The sequence below is a fragment of the Ochotona princeps genome, chromosome 26 (genome assembly GCF_030435755.1).
Source record: "Ochotona princeps isolate mOchPri1 chromosome 26, mOchPri1.hap1, whole genome shotgun sequence".
NCBI lineage: Eukaryota > Metazoa > Chordata > Mammalia > Lagomorpha > Ochotonidae > Ochotona > Ochotona princeps.
In genome coordinates, this window is record NC_080857.1 from 156,315 (window position 1) to 172,143 (window position 15,829).

A 15,829-nucleotide genomic window follows, 5' to 3' on the forward strand; every position below is an offset into this window, starting at 1 on the left:
TGCTCAGGCTCTCTAGCCATCAGAGAGATACAAATGAAAACCACCTTGAGGTACCACCTAACTCCTGTGAGACTGGCCTACATTCAGAATTAGAAAAACAACACATGCTGGCGTGATTGTGGGGAAAAAGTTACCCTCCTTCACTGCTGGTGGGAGTGTAGGCTAGTACAATCATTGTGGAAATCCATATGGAGAGTGCTTGGAAAATTGCAAATAAACCTGCCATATGACCCAGCAATCCCGCTCTTAGGAATATACCCAACAGAAGTGAAATCTGCATATGAGAAGGGGATCTGTAATCCTATATTCACAGCAGCACAATCCACAATAGCAATGTCATGGAAACAAACCAGATGTGCGTCTAAGGAAGAATGGTTAAAAAAACTGTGGTACATAACAACAGACACCGCATCCATTAAGGCCATAATTAGAAATTACTACAAAGCACTGTACTCCAACAAATCAGAAGACCACCAAGAAATGGAAAAGTTCTTAGACTTCTACCACTTGCCAAAACTTAGCCCAGAGGCAACAAACGACCTGAACAAACCCATAACTGAAGTAGAGATTGAATCAGTGATTAAAGACCTCCCAACAAAGAAAAGCCCAGGCCCAGACGGCTTCACTCCAGAATTCTACAAAACATTCCGAACAGAGCTGACCCCAATCCTCTACAAACTCTTCAAAACAATAGAAAAAGAGGCAACCCTTCCAAACTCATTCTATGAAGCCAACATTACCTTAATCCCAAAACCAGACAGAGAACTAACAGAGAAGGAAAACTACAGACCTATCTCTTTGATGAACATTGATGCTAAGATTCTCAACAAAATCCTAGCCAACAGAATTCAAAAACACATCAGACAGATCATTCATCCGGATCAAGTAAGATTCATCCCTGGAATGCAGGGATGGTTCAACATTCGAAAATCTATAAATGTGATACACCACATCCAAAAACTGAAAAACAAGAATCACATGATAGTATCAATAGATGCAGAAAAAGCTTTCGACAAAATCCAACATCACTTCCTACTAAAAACCCTAATCAAGGTAGGCATAGATGGAAAAATCCACAACATAATTAAAGCCATATATGAAAAACCCAACGCCAGCATCATACTGAATGGAGAAAAGCTGGAACCCTTCCCACTGAGATCTGGAACAAAACAGGGATGTCCACTTTCTCCACTACTATTCAACATAGTCCTAGAGGTACTCGCTGAGGCCATAAGACAAGAAAAAGAAATCAGAGGAATCCAAATGGGAAACGAAGAAGTTAAACTCTCACTATATGCAGATGATATGATTCTTTATGTAGAAGAGCCAAGAGACTCAATACAGAGACTGCTAGAACTTGTACGAGAGTTTGGTAGAGTGGCAGGGTACAAAATTAATGAACAAAAATCAACAGCCATAGTGTATGCGAACAGCCCCAAGATGGAAAAAGACTTAACCAGCAAGATACCATTCAAAATAACAGAGAAAAGTATGAAATATCTGGGAATAAATCTAACCAAAAATGTAGAAGACTTATTTGAAGAAAACTACAAACTACTTAAAAAAGAAATTGAACAAGACCTCAAAAGATGGAGTAACATCCCATGCTCCTGGATAGGTAAAATCAATATCATTAAAATGTCTATACTGCCAAAAGCAATATATACATTCAACGCAATCCCAATCAAATTGCCCAAAACATTCTTCATGGAACTGGAAACAATGATCCAAAGGTTCATCTGGAAGCACAAAAAACCACGGATAGCTAGAACTATCCTGAAGAACAGGAAGTTAGCAGGGGGAATCACAGTTCCGGACCTCTGGACATACTATAGGGCAGTGGTTATCAAAACAGCGTGGTACTGGCACAAAGATAGAGAGGAAGATCAATGGAGCAGAATAGAAACGCCAGAAGGAAACCCACACAGATACAGCCAAATAATCTTTGACAAAAAGACAAACGACAATCCAGGCAAATGGGAAGGTCTGTTCAATAAATGCTGTTGGGACAACTGGTTGATAGCCTGCAGAAACAAAAAAATAGATCCACATCTCTCACCATGCACTAAGATCAGATCTAAATGGATAACAGATCTAAACCTACATCCAGAAACCTTCAAACTTTAGGAAGAAAATGTTGGAAACACACTGGAACACTTAGGGGTAGGCCCTCACTTCCTAAATAAGACTCCAGATGCAGTAGAAATCAAGACCAAAATAAACAATTGGGACCTCATCAAACTAAGAAGCTTCTGTACAGCTAGAGAAACAATCAACAAAGTAAAAAGGCAACCCACAGAATGGGAGAAGATCTTCGCACACGACATAGGTGATAGAGGGCTGATCTCCAGAATATACAAAGAGCTACAAAACAACCAAAATGTCAAAACAAACAAGCCACTCAAGAAATGGGCACGGGAAATGGGCAAACACTTCACAAAGGAACAAACCCAAATGGCAAATAAGCATATGAAAAAATGCTCAAGTTCCCTGGCAATAAGGGAAATCCAAATTAAAACATCAATGAGGTACCACCTAACGCCAGTAAGACTGGCCCACATGAATAGAAGCACCAACAACACTTGTTGGCGAGGTTGCGGGGAAAAGGGAACCCTACTCCACTGCTGGTGGGGCTGCAGGCTGGTACAGCCTCTATGGAAATCAGTATGGAGAATATTCAAACAACTCAAATTCAACATACCGTATGATCCAGCGATAGCACTCCTAGGAATATATCCAGAACACTTGTTCTATGAGAAACCAACATGCACTCCTATGTTCATAGCACAATCAGTAATTGCAAAAACATGGAAACAACCAAAATGCCCATCAACAGAGGATTGGATAAGAAAGCTATGGTTCATCTACTCCATGGAATACTACTCAGCTATTAAAAAAAACAAAATGCAATTCTTTGTGGCCAAATGGGCCAAACTGGAAACCATAATGCTAAGGGAAATGAGCCAATCCCAAAAGGTTAAATACCACATGTTTGCCTTGATTTAAGATGATATGATGTTATGTATAACATGTTATGTTTTGAATGTTATATGTTGTGTATAAACTAAAATTGAAGTATAGGTGAGGTGGTCACAGAAGGTGGCTGGGAACTCGCATTTACTTTTAACATATTGGTTACTCATTACTATGTCAATTAATTCCATAATGATGTAAATTTTTGCTGATGGTATGTTGGAGCTTTCAGTTGACTGGGATGATACTCTGCTGGCTCTGTCTTCAGACCAGAGAGGGTATACCTAAGAAGCGTTGAACTTGACGGGACAATAAGATACTGGACTCTATGTTTGGTATACGCTTGCAATGGGGAAATCTCAACTGAACTTGAGCTGTGGTTATGCAACAAGGTGGAGGAATCCACCATGGTGGGAGGGTTTGGGGAGGGGTGGGGAGAACCCAAGTATCTATGTAACTGTGTCACATAATACAATGTAATTACTGAAGTTAAATAATAAATAATTAAAAAAAAAACTGTGGTACATCTATTCAATGGAATATTATTCAGCTGTCAAGAAGAACGATATTATTCTATTCAAAACCAGGTGGTCCCAACTAGAAACTATTATGCTCAGCGAAATGAGTCAATCACAAAAGAATAAATACCATATATTCTCTCTCATATAAGAAAGCCAACATGGAAAGGTAGAGTTCATCAAGTGCCCATGGGTTCTGATCTAAATATAGATTGCTGCAAGTCAGGTCCCACGGCAAGAGATGGTGAAAATTCTCTGTTCTAGGCATGTTGGCATTTCATGGATGAAGTAACAGCAGAGTATATTTAACATGTTGTGAACATGAATATGGCAAATTGGCAGTTTCCGTCAGTTGCTGGCAATAGTTTAGAGTGATGACAAATATTATTTTGATTTTTTTGCGTGTTATTTAGTTATGAGGAAAGTGTATGGTAAGCAGTCCATTTGATGGTTTACTAATTTCCTTGTTGTTGAGAAGTCCGAGTTGATTATGTATTTAATATGATAACAATTTGTGTGCTGTGAATTGCATTAAGAGTTATGTAGGGCAGAGATGATGCTTACTAAATGTACAATATGGATTGATGAGATTAGCCAGTTAAATCTTTTCACCAGTAAGGCACTCAACAGCCCATGAGATATTTATTAAAAATGTCAAGTAAATCCTCTTATTTTTGTATCATAGTGTCAAATAGCAGTAAAATAAACATGTTAAGATCCTTAATCTACTGCTATGTTTCACTGTAAAATTTACCTTTGTTAAAATTTGCTTCTGTTCAAATTTGTTGAGATCGCACGTAAAAGTATCCTATTATTACTTTGGCTGGTATTTTCTAATTACTGTCTAATATTTTGGGAATGCAAATTTTATTTGAATGTCAACTACAGTTAAGCATGTGCCATTTGTTTTTCTTGCTCAGGTTTTGTAATTTGATCGAATGTTTTTATTATAGTTTAATAAATGTTTGCTTTATTTTATAAAAAATAAAATAAATCCAAAAGCCCATGAAAATAAATAAATAAATAAATAAATGCTGCTGGAAACAGTGACCCTGCTATGGCCGGGGGCTGTCCCTGGCCTCCTTCTCCGTCTCCATCCCTGCCTCAGCCTCTCTCAGCCCTGGTGTCTACTGGGGTCTTTCCCTGCATCTCGGCCCACAGCACAGTCCTGGACCTGGCCACATGCAGCTATGACCCCACTGTGACCCCTGAGATCACACAACCCAGGCCACACACCTGTCCCCACCACAGCCAGACCACAGACCAGACCTGACGTGGAAGCAAACAACAGCTTCTGCCACAGCAGCAGGAAGTGGTGAGTGACCCCATCTTGGGGACCACAGTCATGCAGCCCCTCCCCAACCTGCACTTCTCATCCAGCCCACCCACCCATGGCTAAGAGCCAGGACAGCCACACAGCTTTCCCGAGGAGCTGGACAGGCCCAGCTCCCTCTGCACTCAGCCCCTCTGCACCCAGCAGCCAGGGCAGCAATGACGAATCTGACACTGACACGGACCCACAGCACAGACCAGCTGCACCCCACCATGGGGGATGCTCCAGCACCCTAGACAGGTGAGTGCCCCAGGCTCTCAGCCACCGCACATGCAGAGTCTCAGCCAGGCTGGTCCGGAGCCTCCTGGGGTGGAGGAAGAACAGGCATGGATAGAGAGGGGAAGGAAGAGAGAGCACAGCCAGCACCCAGGCACCCAGGCAGGACACTGCCACGGGCCGGGCGGGCGGGGTCCAGCTGGCTTGGTGGTCTGACCCAGCAAGCAGAGCTCGGTTAGGATAAGCAGTCACTGGTCCCGGTGACAGGAGCCCTGTGGGCTGACGTGAGACCTGGGCTGTGCTGAGAAACAGACGAGGGGAGGACATGGAGACAATGAGGGATGGGCACAGCCAGCTGGACTGAGCTGAGCTGAGCTTGGCTCACATGACTGATCTGAACTGGGCTGCACTGGCCTGAGCCGAGACTGTGATTCTGGATTGAAATGAGCTGGACTGGAGTGAGCTGTTTAGAACAGGCTTGAATGGTATAAGCTAGGTTGCGCTGCGCTGGGCAGAACATGCTCGGCTGGGCTGGGCAGGGTTGGCTGAGCAGAATACAGCTAAACTAAGCTGGCTCTGTTTGCTGGACTAGACTGGCTTAAGCTGGCTTGAGCTGAATTTGACTAGAGGACTGAGCTGTGCCCAGCTGGACTCACATGGCTGACTAAGCTGAGCTGACCTAGTTGATCAGGCTGGGCTGCACTAAACTGGGCTGGTTTAGCTAGGCTGGACTAGACTGGATTAAGCTGGGTTGAACTGGGCTGAGTATGGCTGGACTAGGCTGTACTAAACTGGGTTGAACTGGGATGAGCTTGGCTAGGCTGGGCTGAGCTGGGCTAGGTGGATTAAGCTGTGTAGACTGGGCTGAGTAGGGCTGGGCTGGGCTAGGCTGGTTTAGCTGGGTTGGGCTAGACTGGATTAAGCTGGGTTGACTGGGCTGAGTAGGGGCTGGGCTTAGCTGGGCTGGGCTAAACTGGGCAGAACAGAGGTGTGCTGTGTTGACTGCCAGGCTAAGCTGAGCTGGGCTGGCTGGTCTGAGCTGGGTTAAACTGGGCTGAGCCTGTCTATTCTATGCAGAATAGGTCTGACTAGACTAGCTGAGCTGGGCTGGGATGAGCTGGGTGAGCTGGGGTGTGTATTGAGCTGAGCTGGGCTTGGCTGAACTGCACTGGCTAGGTTGGGCTGAACTGAGAAGGCTGAGCTGGATGGGCTGAGCTGGGCTAGGTAATGACAGACTGAGTCATGTTGATCTGGAATGAGTAGAGCTAAGCTGAGCTGGGCTGAACTGGGTTGGCCGGACTGAACTGAGCAGAATAGGGGTGAGCTGAGCTAAACTGAGCTGGTCTGACATTGGTTGGGCTGGGTTGCACTGGCCTGCACTGAGTTGAGAACAGGGCTGAATTGGGCAGAGCTGTGTTGAGCTGGGCTGAACTGAGCAGGGCTGAGCAGAGCTGAGCTGGGTTGAACTAGGCTGGCTGGCCTTAGCTGAGCTGGGCTGAACATGGCTGAGCTAGACTGAGCTAAGCAGAACAAGGCTCATCTGGACTAGCTGGGCTGGGCTGGGCTGAGTGGAACTGAGCTGGGCTGGGCTGAACTGGGTTGAACTGGGCAGAACAGGACTGAGCTAAGCAGGGCTGCCCTGGGCTGAACTGAGCTGTGCAGGGTGAGCTAAGCTAGGTTGAGCTGTCTCAGGCTTCACTGGCTGGGGTATGCTATGCTGTGGTGTGCCGGGATGGGCTGGGCTGGGTAGAGCTGTTTGGGCTGGGCTGGGTTTTGCTAGTCAGGCTTAGCTGAGCTGGGCTTTGATGGGCTTTGATGGGTTGGGCTGGGCTTTGATGGGCTGAGCTGAGCTGAGCTGGGCTGGGCTGGGCTGAGCTGGGCTGGGCTGGGCTTTGCGGGGCTCTGATGGGCTGAACTAGGCCTTGCTGGGCTGGGCTGGGCTGGGCTGGGCTATGCTGGGCTGGATTGATCTTGGCTGTGCTATGTTTTGCTGAGTGTGCTGGGCTAAGCTGGGCTCTGCTGGGCTCTGCTGGGCTCTGCTGGACTGACCTACGCTTTGCTGGGCCCTGCTGGGCTGGGCTGAGCTGGCTGGGCTGGCCTGGCCTGGGCTGTGCTATGCTTTGCTGAGTGTGCTGGGCTGGGCTTTGCTGGGCTCTGCTGGGCTCTGCTGGGCTTGGCTGGGCTGAGCTGGGCTCTGCTGGGCTGAGCTATGCTGGGCTGAGCTTTGCTGGGCTGCACTGGACTTTGCTGGACTGTATTGGGCTGTGCTGGGCTGGGCTGGGCTGGGCTGGGCTCTGCTGGGCTGGGCTGGGCTGGGCTGGGCTGAGCTTTGCTGGGCTGTACTGGACTTTACTGGACTGTACCATGCTGGGCTGTGCTGGGCTCTGCTGGGCTGGGCTCTACTGGGATGGGCTGGGCTGGGCTGGGCTCTACTGGACTTGGCTGGGCTGTACTGTACTGTGCTGAGCTGGGCTGTACTGGGCTGGGCTGTGCTGGGTTGGGCTGGTCTGGGCTGGACTGGGCTGAGCTTTGCTGGGCTGTACTGGACTTTGCTGAGCTGTACTGTACTGTGCTGTGCTGGACTGGACTCTGCTGAGCTCTGCTGGGCTGTGTTGTACTGTTCTAGGTGGAGCTGTGCTGAGTTGAGTTGAGCTGAGTGGACTCATGGGTTATGCAGGGCAAATCTGTGCTGGGTTGATCTGGGCTGTTCGAGGTTAAAAGAATGTACTGGACTCTCTGGAATGGCCATCCTACGTCTGGGCTCAGCTGAGCTTTCTGGGCTGAATTCACTTGCAACCCAGAGCCCCTGGCAGCCAGGCAGTGCTGTGTTCCTTAGGGGCACAGCCTGCATCTCAGGCTCTGTCTGTCATCTCAGAGCCACATTCAGGTTCCTGGCAGGAGCTGCCCTACGCTGTCCTCCAGGACATGGGGCCTGAGGACGTCCATGGCTGATGATGGCAGGTGGGGAAGCTGGGTGTGGGGTCCAGGCAGCAGTGGGCAGGGACCCTGATCACATATGGGAGGAAAGGACACAGGTAGGCAGGCTCTCGGCTCTCCTCGGCCTTCACCATGTCCAGGCTGCTCTGTCCCTTCACATATGCTGGCCACAAAACCTGGGAGGAGCTTGGCTGTGCACCCAGAGGGGTCAGGGACCCTGGGAGCCCAGGACCTGTGATGGCTCCATGACCAAGCCAGGCTGGAGCAACACGGGACTAAGAAGTCAGGCAGAAGTCACCAGACGGCAGGAGTCAGTAGACATTGTAGGCCTGGGGTCCATGGTCACACAGCTCTGTGACCTGGGCTCGTCCTAGCCGCTCTGGCCAGGGTTCCACTGCAGATAGCGGCAGGGCCCTGACCTCAGGGGCTCATGGGGGTGCAGCCGTGTGATAGTCGGTGGTCTCACAGTTGTCCTGTGTTCCAGCTTCTGCAACCAACCCAAGCATCTTCCCGCTGAGCCTCCCTGATCCTCAGTCAGAGACCGTGGTCGTCGGCGTCCTGATCCGGGGCTACTTCCCTGTGGGCCCTCTGAGTGTGAGCTGGAACGTCAGTGGGAATGAAATTAACTTCCCTCCTGCTGTGTCTGGGAGCCTGTACAGCTCATGCAGCCAGCTGAGCCTGCCAAAAAACCAGTGCCCATATGATGTGTCCTGCACCGTAGACCACAACAAAAACATCAAGCAGGTGTCCGTGCCCTGCAAAGGTCAGAGGACAGGCTGGGGATGGGGCAGGGACACAAGGCTCAGGGTGGGCTGCTTTGTTGGAAACCACAGAATGGAGCAGAGAGGGTGGGCAGCCTGGGAAGGAACAGAGAGGAGGCGCACACTAACACTCCTGTCCCTCTCTATTTAAGCATCTTGTATACCTACAATTACAACTCCAACAACCACGATCTGCCCCTGCCCCTCCTGCCAGCCCAGCATCTTCCTGCAGAGGCCAAACATCAAAGACCTGCTCCTCAACTCAGAAGCCAGCATCACCTGCACCCTGAAAGGCCTGAAGGACCCTGCAGGGGCCATCTTCACCTGGTCACCTGACACGGGGAACACGCCTGTGCTGCTTAGTGCCCAGGAGGACTCCTGCGGCTGCTACAGTGTGTCCAGCGTGCTGCCCAGCTGCGCAGAACTCTGGAACCAGGGGAAGCAGTTCACATGCACTGTCAAACACCCTGAGATAGAGGACGGCTCACTGACTGACACCATCAGCAAAAACACAGGTGAGCCCACCACACGCACCCCCAGACGCTGCCAGCTACCCCACTACCCTGCCCGCCTCCTCCCTACAGGCCTGGCCTGAGGCTTCGCCCCCATCCTCAGAGGGACCAGGAGGCCCAGTCCTGTCCTGCACACATCCCTGACACCTCTGTCCCCTCGCAGGGAACGTCATCCCACCCCAGGTGCACCTGCTGCCGCCGCCGTCGGAAGAACTAGCCCTGAACGAGCTGGTGACGCTGACCTGCCTGGTGCGCGGCTTCAGCCCCAAGGACGTGCTCATCTACTGGCTGCACCAGGGACAGGTGCTGCCCGATGACAACTTCCTGGTGTTTAAGCCCCTGCCAGAACCCAACCAGACTTCCAGCACCTTCGCCGTGACCAGCCTGCTGCGCGTCACGGCCGTGGATTGGAACAACGGGGACAACTTCTCCTGCGTGGTGGGACACGAGGGCCTGCCCGACAACTTCACCGAGAAGACCATCGACCGTCTGTCGGGTAAACCCACCCACGTCAACGTGTCTGTGGTCGTGGCAGATGTGGAAAGTGTCTGCTACTGAGCCACCCGCCCTGCCCTGAATAAACTGTGTGCTGGCCCCAGCAGCCCTGCGGGTCCTTGTGCCTGACTGTCTCCCTCAGGGGCTGCAGCCACGGGGTGGGGGCGGGAGAGCTCACCCCAGGCCAGGAGGTTGTGGGGAACTCAGGCACCTCACCAAGCCCTCCAGAATGCTGTGTGAGAGAGTGTGAGGACAAGAGTGCATGTGTGAGCCAGTGTGAGCTGTGAGTGAGCCTGGGCGGGTGTGCCTGTGGGAGTGTGAACCAGCCTGTGCGGGTATGCCTGTGGGAGTGTGAACCAGCCTGGGCGGGTGTGCCTGTGGGAGTGTGAACCAGCCAGTGTGGGTGTTTCTGTGGGAGTGTGAACCAGCCTCTTTGGTGTGCTTGTGGGAGTGTGAACCAGCCTGTTTGAGTGCACCTAGAGTTCTTGTGGGGTGTGCACCAATCGGAGCTGAGGCTGAGCTGGGTTGGATCTATGGCCAGGCAGGCATAGCTGAAGGCAGGGCCCGAACAAAGGGGCACCTCAGGGAGTTCTTGGGTTGCAGGGACATGGCCGTTGGCCCTTAGAGAGCCACCTCTGATATAGAGGCATGGGAGGGGTGGCACGGGAACAAGGGACTTCGTCCACATGTGCTGAGGATGGGCACCAAGCATGTCACAGAGCAGTTTGGAGGTCATCCCGGGCTGAGAAATGTCCAGACCTACATGACAGCTTTGACACCCCCGGGGACATACCACGCCCAACCACACAGCTACACCAAGCACTTGGGAACAGGTGCTCACACGGGCTCACACCCACACACACAACCCTATGTTTGCCAGACATTTACGGCCCACTCCCAGCTCTAGGAAGGCAAAGGACCTCCCTGTCCAAGTCCTCAGACAGTTCCTGAAAACTCTCCTGACCCACTGGGGTGGCCCTTTACGTCCAGCCTTACACAGCATGCCAACCAATTCCACGAATCATGCCCACACAGCCCCTGCTCCCTGGAAGCCCCCACACTCAAGCTTCAATCCCTGCATCAACCTTAATCTGAGGCAAACCAGAGAGCATGGGCAGGGCAAGGGACAACACCACTCACTCAGGACCCTCCACAGCCTTGGCCCTGCTTGGTGCCCACAGGGCATTAGGGGAGCAGTCCCACGACCCATGCAGGCACACCTGGCACCAGGGTTTCCACAAGAGAGAGATGGGCACCCTGCTCTTGTCCATGGTGCCTCTGAGGCCACCCTGGGGATCACGCTCACCCAGCCTCCTCTCTCAGAGCCCAGGGATGAGAAACCCCATGCACACCCCAGCCACTTGTCCCGAGGGTCAGGTCACCAAGGGCCATGGGGGAGAGACAGGCCACATGGGGATGTGTCCCCCACAGCAATGCCCAGCATCCCATGTGGCCAGGAACTGACCCACAGGAGCAACTCTCTGACGAGTGGGAACAGGGAGAATTAATCAATGTAGAGCAAGCAGGAACATAGATGGATTGTAACATCAAAACAATGGATGGATGGATGGATGGGGGACAGATGGATGGATAGATGGAAATGGATGGATGGATGGATGGAGAAATGGATGAATGAAGGGATGGATAGAGGGAGGGATGGATGGGGCTGGATGGATAGATGGAAGGTTAAATGAATAGGCTTGTGATTGGGTAGATTGGACGGAAAGGTGGATGCTCGGATGACTAGATGATTGGGTTGGAGGATTGGTGATGGATAGATGCGAGAGTGGGCGAATGATGTCTGGAGAGCTTGTCAATGGATGGATGGATGGATGGTACAGCTATAACAGCTTTCATGGTGAGTGCATAGGCAGATGGACAAATAGAAAATAGGTTGAGAAATGACAGATAATTCACATGAATGATGAAACTCTGTCAGACACACAGACTCAGCTCCCATGTAGCTGGAGACAACAATGCCTAGGACCCTGGGCCAGCTGCTAGGCCTGTAACATAGCCCTCCCTGGCCTCACCGGCCACACTCCCTGGGAAACATCCACCCAGCGCTCACACACTGAACCTCACACTCAGACTGCCAGGGGGTGTCGGGTCCTCGATGGCCTAGATCAGTGTGCAGCCGTGAACATGAGGCTGAGCCAAGATCCAGGAATTGGAAACCTCATCTTGTGGAACAGCCAGGATGGGCACTGGTTCCTGTCCTGTCAGCAGGAAATTGTACAACATGCAAGAGTCCAGCACCCTGGAGCCATGCTTTGTGTCCTCAACCCTTAGAAGCACCCACAGTACTTCTGGTAGCCCCAAGGAACCCAGAAAGGGATGGCAAGGCCCAGGCTGGGCAAGACTGGCAGGCCTTCCTTCTGTGTCTTGCAGGTGATCGGGAACCCATCCCCTGGGTGGTGCTGGATCTGCCGCAGGACAGCCTAGAAGAGGAGGTACCCGGAGACAGCCTGTGGCCCACCACCATCACCCTCCTCACCCTCTTCCTGCTGAGCCTGTTCTACAGCACCGCACTCACCATGACCAGCATCCGGGGCCCACCTGGCAGCAAAGAGGGACACCAGTATTGACACATAGGTGGGGTGCACAGAGCTGGGGTCACCCAGGTTGAGGATAGCATGTCCTGTTGTCACCACTGACTGACCCTCAAGGAACTCCTGGAAGGCACTGGGTGGGCCTGGGTTCAGCGTGGGCATCCCGCAGGGACAGGCACTGCAGATTCCAGCATGTCTGCTGTGCTCTGGAAATGACCTGCCAGAACAAGTGGGCAGGGACGCTGCCCACCCTCAGGAGCACCTACTTTGCAGGATGGAACAGCAGCTCCACAGATGGAACCTGGACACCAGGAAGCAGCTGACCAGCACCCACTTACTCATGCCCAGTCCAATAAACGTCTCCTTCATCAAATGTGCTCGGGTCTGGGTGAGGATGGGCCAGGGATGCAGTGGGGCAGCAGAATGGAGCTCTGGCCCTGCTGCTCAGGGACACATGAGGAGCACACACGCTGGGGAAGACCTGGCCTGACCTGCAGGAGGCTTCAGTCTGACAGACATGCTTCACAGGGAGGGAGTCCTCAGACACCACAAGGACAATGTAAGGGACCCAGTCCTGGTCAGTGGTCCAGGCCCTGTTCTGTTGCTGGTCAAGCCCTCTCAATAGTATCGAGTCTCAGTCACTGAGCCCTACTCATCATCACTGTGCCCTGGGCACTGCTCCTGGTGATGGACACAGGTCCTGGTCACTGTGTGCTACTCTGGTTCTTGTTGCTGGCCGCAAGACCTGGTCCTGCTCAAACTCTAGTCAAGCTCACTGGAACATGGTACTGGTCACTAGGCCCAGCCCTGGTCACAGGTCTTGGCCTTCACCCCAGGCGTGTCCTTCACCTCTCAGCCCTGTTACTGACCACAGGACTCTGCTTCCAGTTCTGGACCCTGCATTGCCCACCTGACCCCCTCTGCATACACGGAATCCCCATCAGGAACACACGCAGGGCCTGATCAATAAATTGTGTCCACAGCACTGAATCCTGTGGCTGATCCTCGAGTGCAGCTCCACATTCTGTAATCCCAGTTCTCCTCTCTGGGTCCAGATCTGATCACTCAGTTCTGGTCCGAGGTACACACCCTGGTCCCAGACCACAGCCAGATCCTGACCACGGGACCTGGTGCGCAGGCTGAGCTCACCTCACATACCTGCACACGGGTCCAGATCCCCACGTGGGTCACATCACTGCCTATCCAGGTCATGCATGCTGATGTGCCAACGATGTAATGCCCTGGTCCTGCTCAAAGCTCCTGGGCCTGCTCATGGAGCCCTGTTCTGCCACGGTCACTGAGGCCTGGACCGTGACGAAGCCCAGGGCCTGCTCACTGGCCAACAGCTCAGGTCTACCAGGACCAGCCTAGCTTATGCCAGGGCCTGCTCAGGCCACTACGGTGACCCTAGTCAGGCCAGCTAAGCCAGCTGTCTGTAAGAGACAGAATCACAGCACAGAAGCCCAAAGGACCCGGCTAGTCATCACACCTCCACTCTGCACCTCCCTTCCCCACAGGGCCAGAAAGAAGGGCACAGCACTGGCATCCAGAGACCAGATTCACGGATTGAACCCAGGACACACTAAGCCCAGACAACCAGGAAAGTCCTGCATCTCACACCAGGGGAGCATCTGAGATTGAGTCTGAATTCCACAGAAAGATGGAGCCTGAGTCCCAGGAGGGGAGACTGAGCCTGTGTCACCAGGAGGGGAGACTGAGCCTGGGTCACCAGGATGGGAGACTGAGCCTGAGTCCCAGGAGGGGAGACTGAGCCTGTGTCACCAGGACGGGAGACTGAGCCTGGGTCACTAGGACGGGAGATGCCCCACCCATCCAGAAAAGGACAGAACTGAAAAGAAGCAAAAACAGGAATGGAGACAGACAGAGGCAAGCAAGGAAAAGAGACAGGGACAGACCAAGTGAGAGAATCATGGAACACAGAGTGACACAGAGGATCACTGGATGTCCAGGTCATGGGCACTCAGGCAGCAGATAGCACACCAGTTAAGAGCCTACAACCCGCATCCACATCCCAGGCCTGGGTGTGATTCCTGCCTCCACTCCCGACACGGCTTCTGGCTCATACAGACCATGGGAGGCAGCAGGGATGGCCACAGTGCCTGATTCCTGCTACCCATATGAACCCAGATATCACAGGCTGCTGAGGCCAGAGACCAAGAACAAACCCGGTGGACAAGGGTCCAGTGTGGGGCAATGGGCCTGAGCCACAAAATGTGGCTTAGGGTGTCCTTGAAACAGCCACAAACTGACTCCTGTTGAGGGTCACACTGTTACCTCTTAATCATGAAGCAGTGGCTGGGGACCACAAAATGGGGTCGGGCTGCCAAAGCTTGTGCCACATCAATCCTGTACTTTGGCTCTCCACGCAGTTCTATAGTAGGTAACACCACGAGCCTTCTATAGCAATCACATCTCCTCAGAGACAGGAGCCTGCCCTCTGCCTGCCCCATTTCTATTGTCTTTATCTTGTGTCTGTCTCATGGCTGACTCTACCAGTTGCACTTCACGTCCCTCTCCAGCTCTGTTCAGGGATTCACAACATCAACACCGAGAACAAGCAAATCCTGGGAATACATTTAACCAGGACGTAAAAGACTCCTACACTGAAAATTACAAGACCCGAGTGAAAACAATGAAGAAGACCCAAAAAGAGGAGTCACCTCCCATGTTCATGGATTAGAAGAATTCTGCTATGTAAATGGCCCTGTTACGTAAAGAACTTGACAGATTCAATGCAATCTCACCCACACACAACTGCTTCCTTCGCGGCTCTGAGAAGATAATCCCCACATTCCTGTGGCAGCACAGTGACCACCAACAGCAAGGCATTCTGGGACAAAGCAGCAAAGCTGTAGGCACAGCAATACCCAATGTTGGGCCCAGCGGCATGGCCTAGCAGCTAAAGTCCTCGCCCTGAATGCGCCGGGATCCCATATGGGAGCCGGTTCTAATCCTGGCAGCTCCACTTCCCATCCAGCCCCCTGCTTGTGATCTGGGAAAGCAGTCGAGGACGGCCCAGGGCTTTGGGTTCCTGCACCTGCCTGGGAGACCTGGAGGAGGTTCCAGGCTCCTGGCTTTGGATCGGCGCAGCACCGGCCGTTGCGCTCACTTGGGGAGTGAATCATCAGATGGAAGGTCTTCCTCTCTGTCTCTCCTCCTCTATGTATATCTGCCTTTCCAATAAAAATAATACATCTTCAAAAAAAATACCCAATGTTAAGACAAGCTACAGAGCTGCCAAAATCAAAACAAAGAGGTAGTAGCAAGGGAACAGACACTCAGTCCATCCAGCTGACTCAGACCCCAGAGAGCACACAGAAATACACACAGAAATACACACGCCAACAGACACTAAGTGTTGGCACCATACCCAACACCATAGTGCACTCAGACCCAAAAAAACAATCCACACACCAACAGACACTGAGTGCTGGCACCGGTGCCCAATGCCACCTTGCCAGAGGACAGACTCTTCAAGGAAAACCACAGCAAGTATGGGCGTACCACACAC

At 51.9% G+C, this 15,829-nt stretch overlaps 1 long non-coding RNA gene and 1 gene segment (V, D, J or C); both read left to right on the forward strand.

Moving 5' to 3' along the window:
• The first annotated feature begins 7,790 nt into the window (after nucleotides 1–7,790).
• On the forward strand, nucleotides 7,791–9,851 carry LOC105941776 (Ig alpha chain C region-like). The segment is given in 4 exon segments: nucleotides 7,791–8,075; nucleotides 8,462–8,743; nucleotides 8,912–9,253; nucleotides 9,414–9,851. Coding segments are annotated over 4 exon segments (1,038 nt in total).
• A 2,202-nt stretch (nucleotides 9,852–12,053) lies between these two features.
• Nucleotides 12,054–12,673, forward strand: LOC131478050 (uncharacterized). The gene is made up of 2 exons (XR_009244282.1): nucleotides 12,054–12,340; nucleotides 12,571–12,673. It is a non-coding gene; the product is annotated as an uncharacterized LOC131478050 (long non-coding RNA).
• The last annotated feature ends 3,156 nt before the right edge of the window (nucleotides 12,674–15,829 follow it).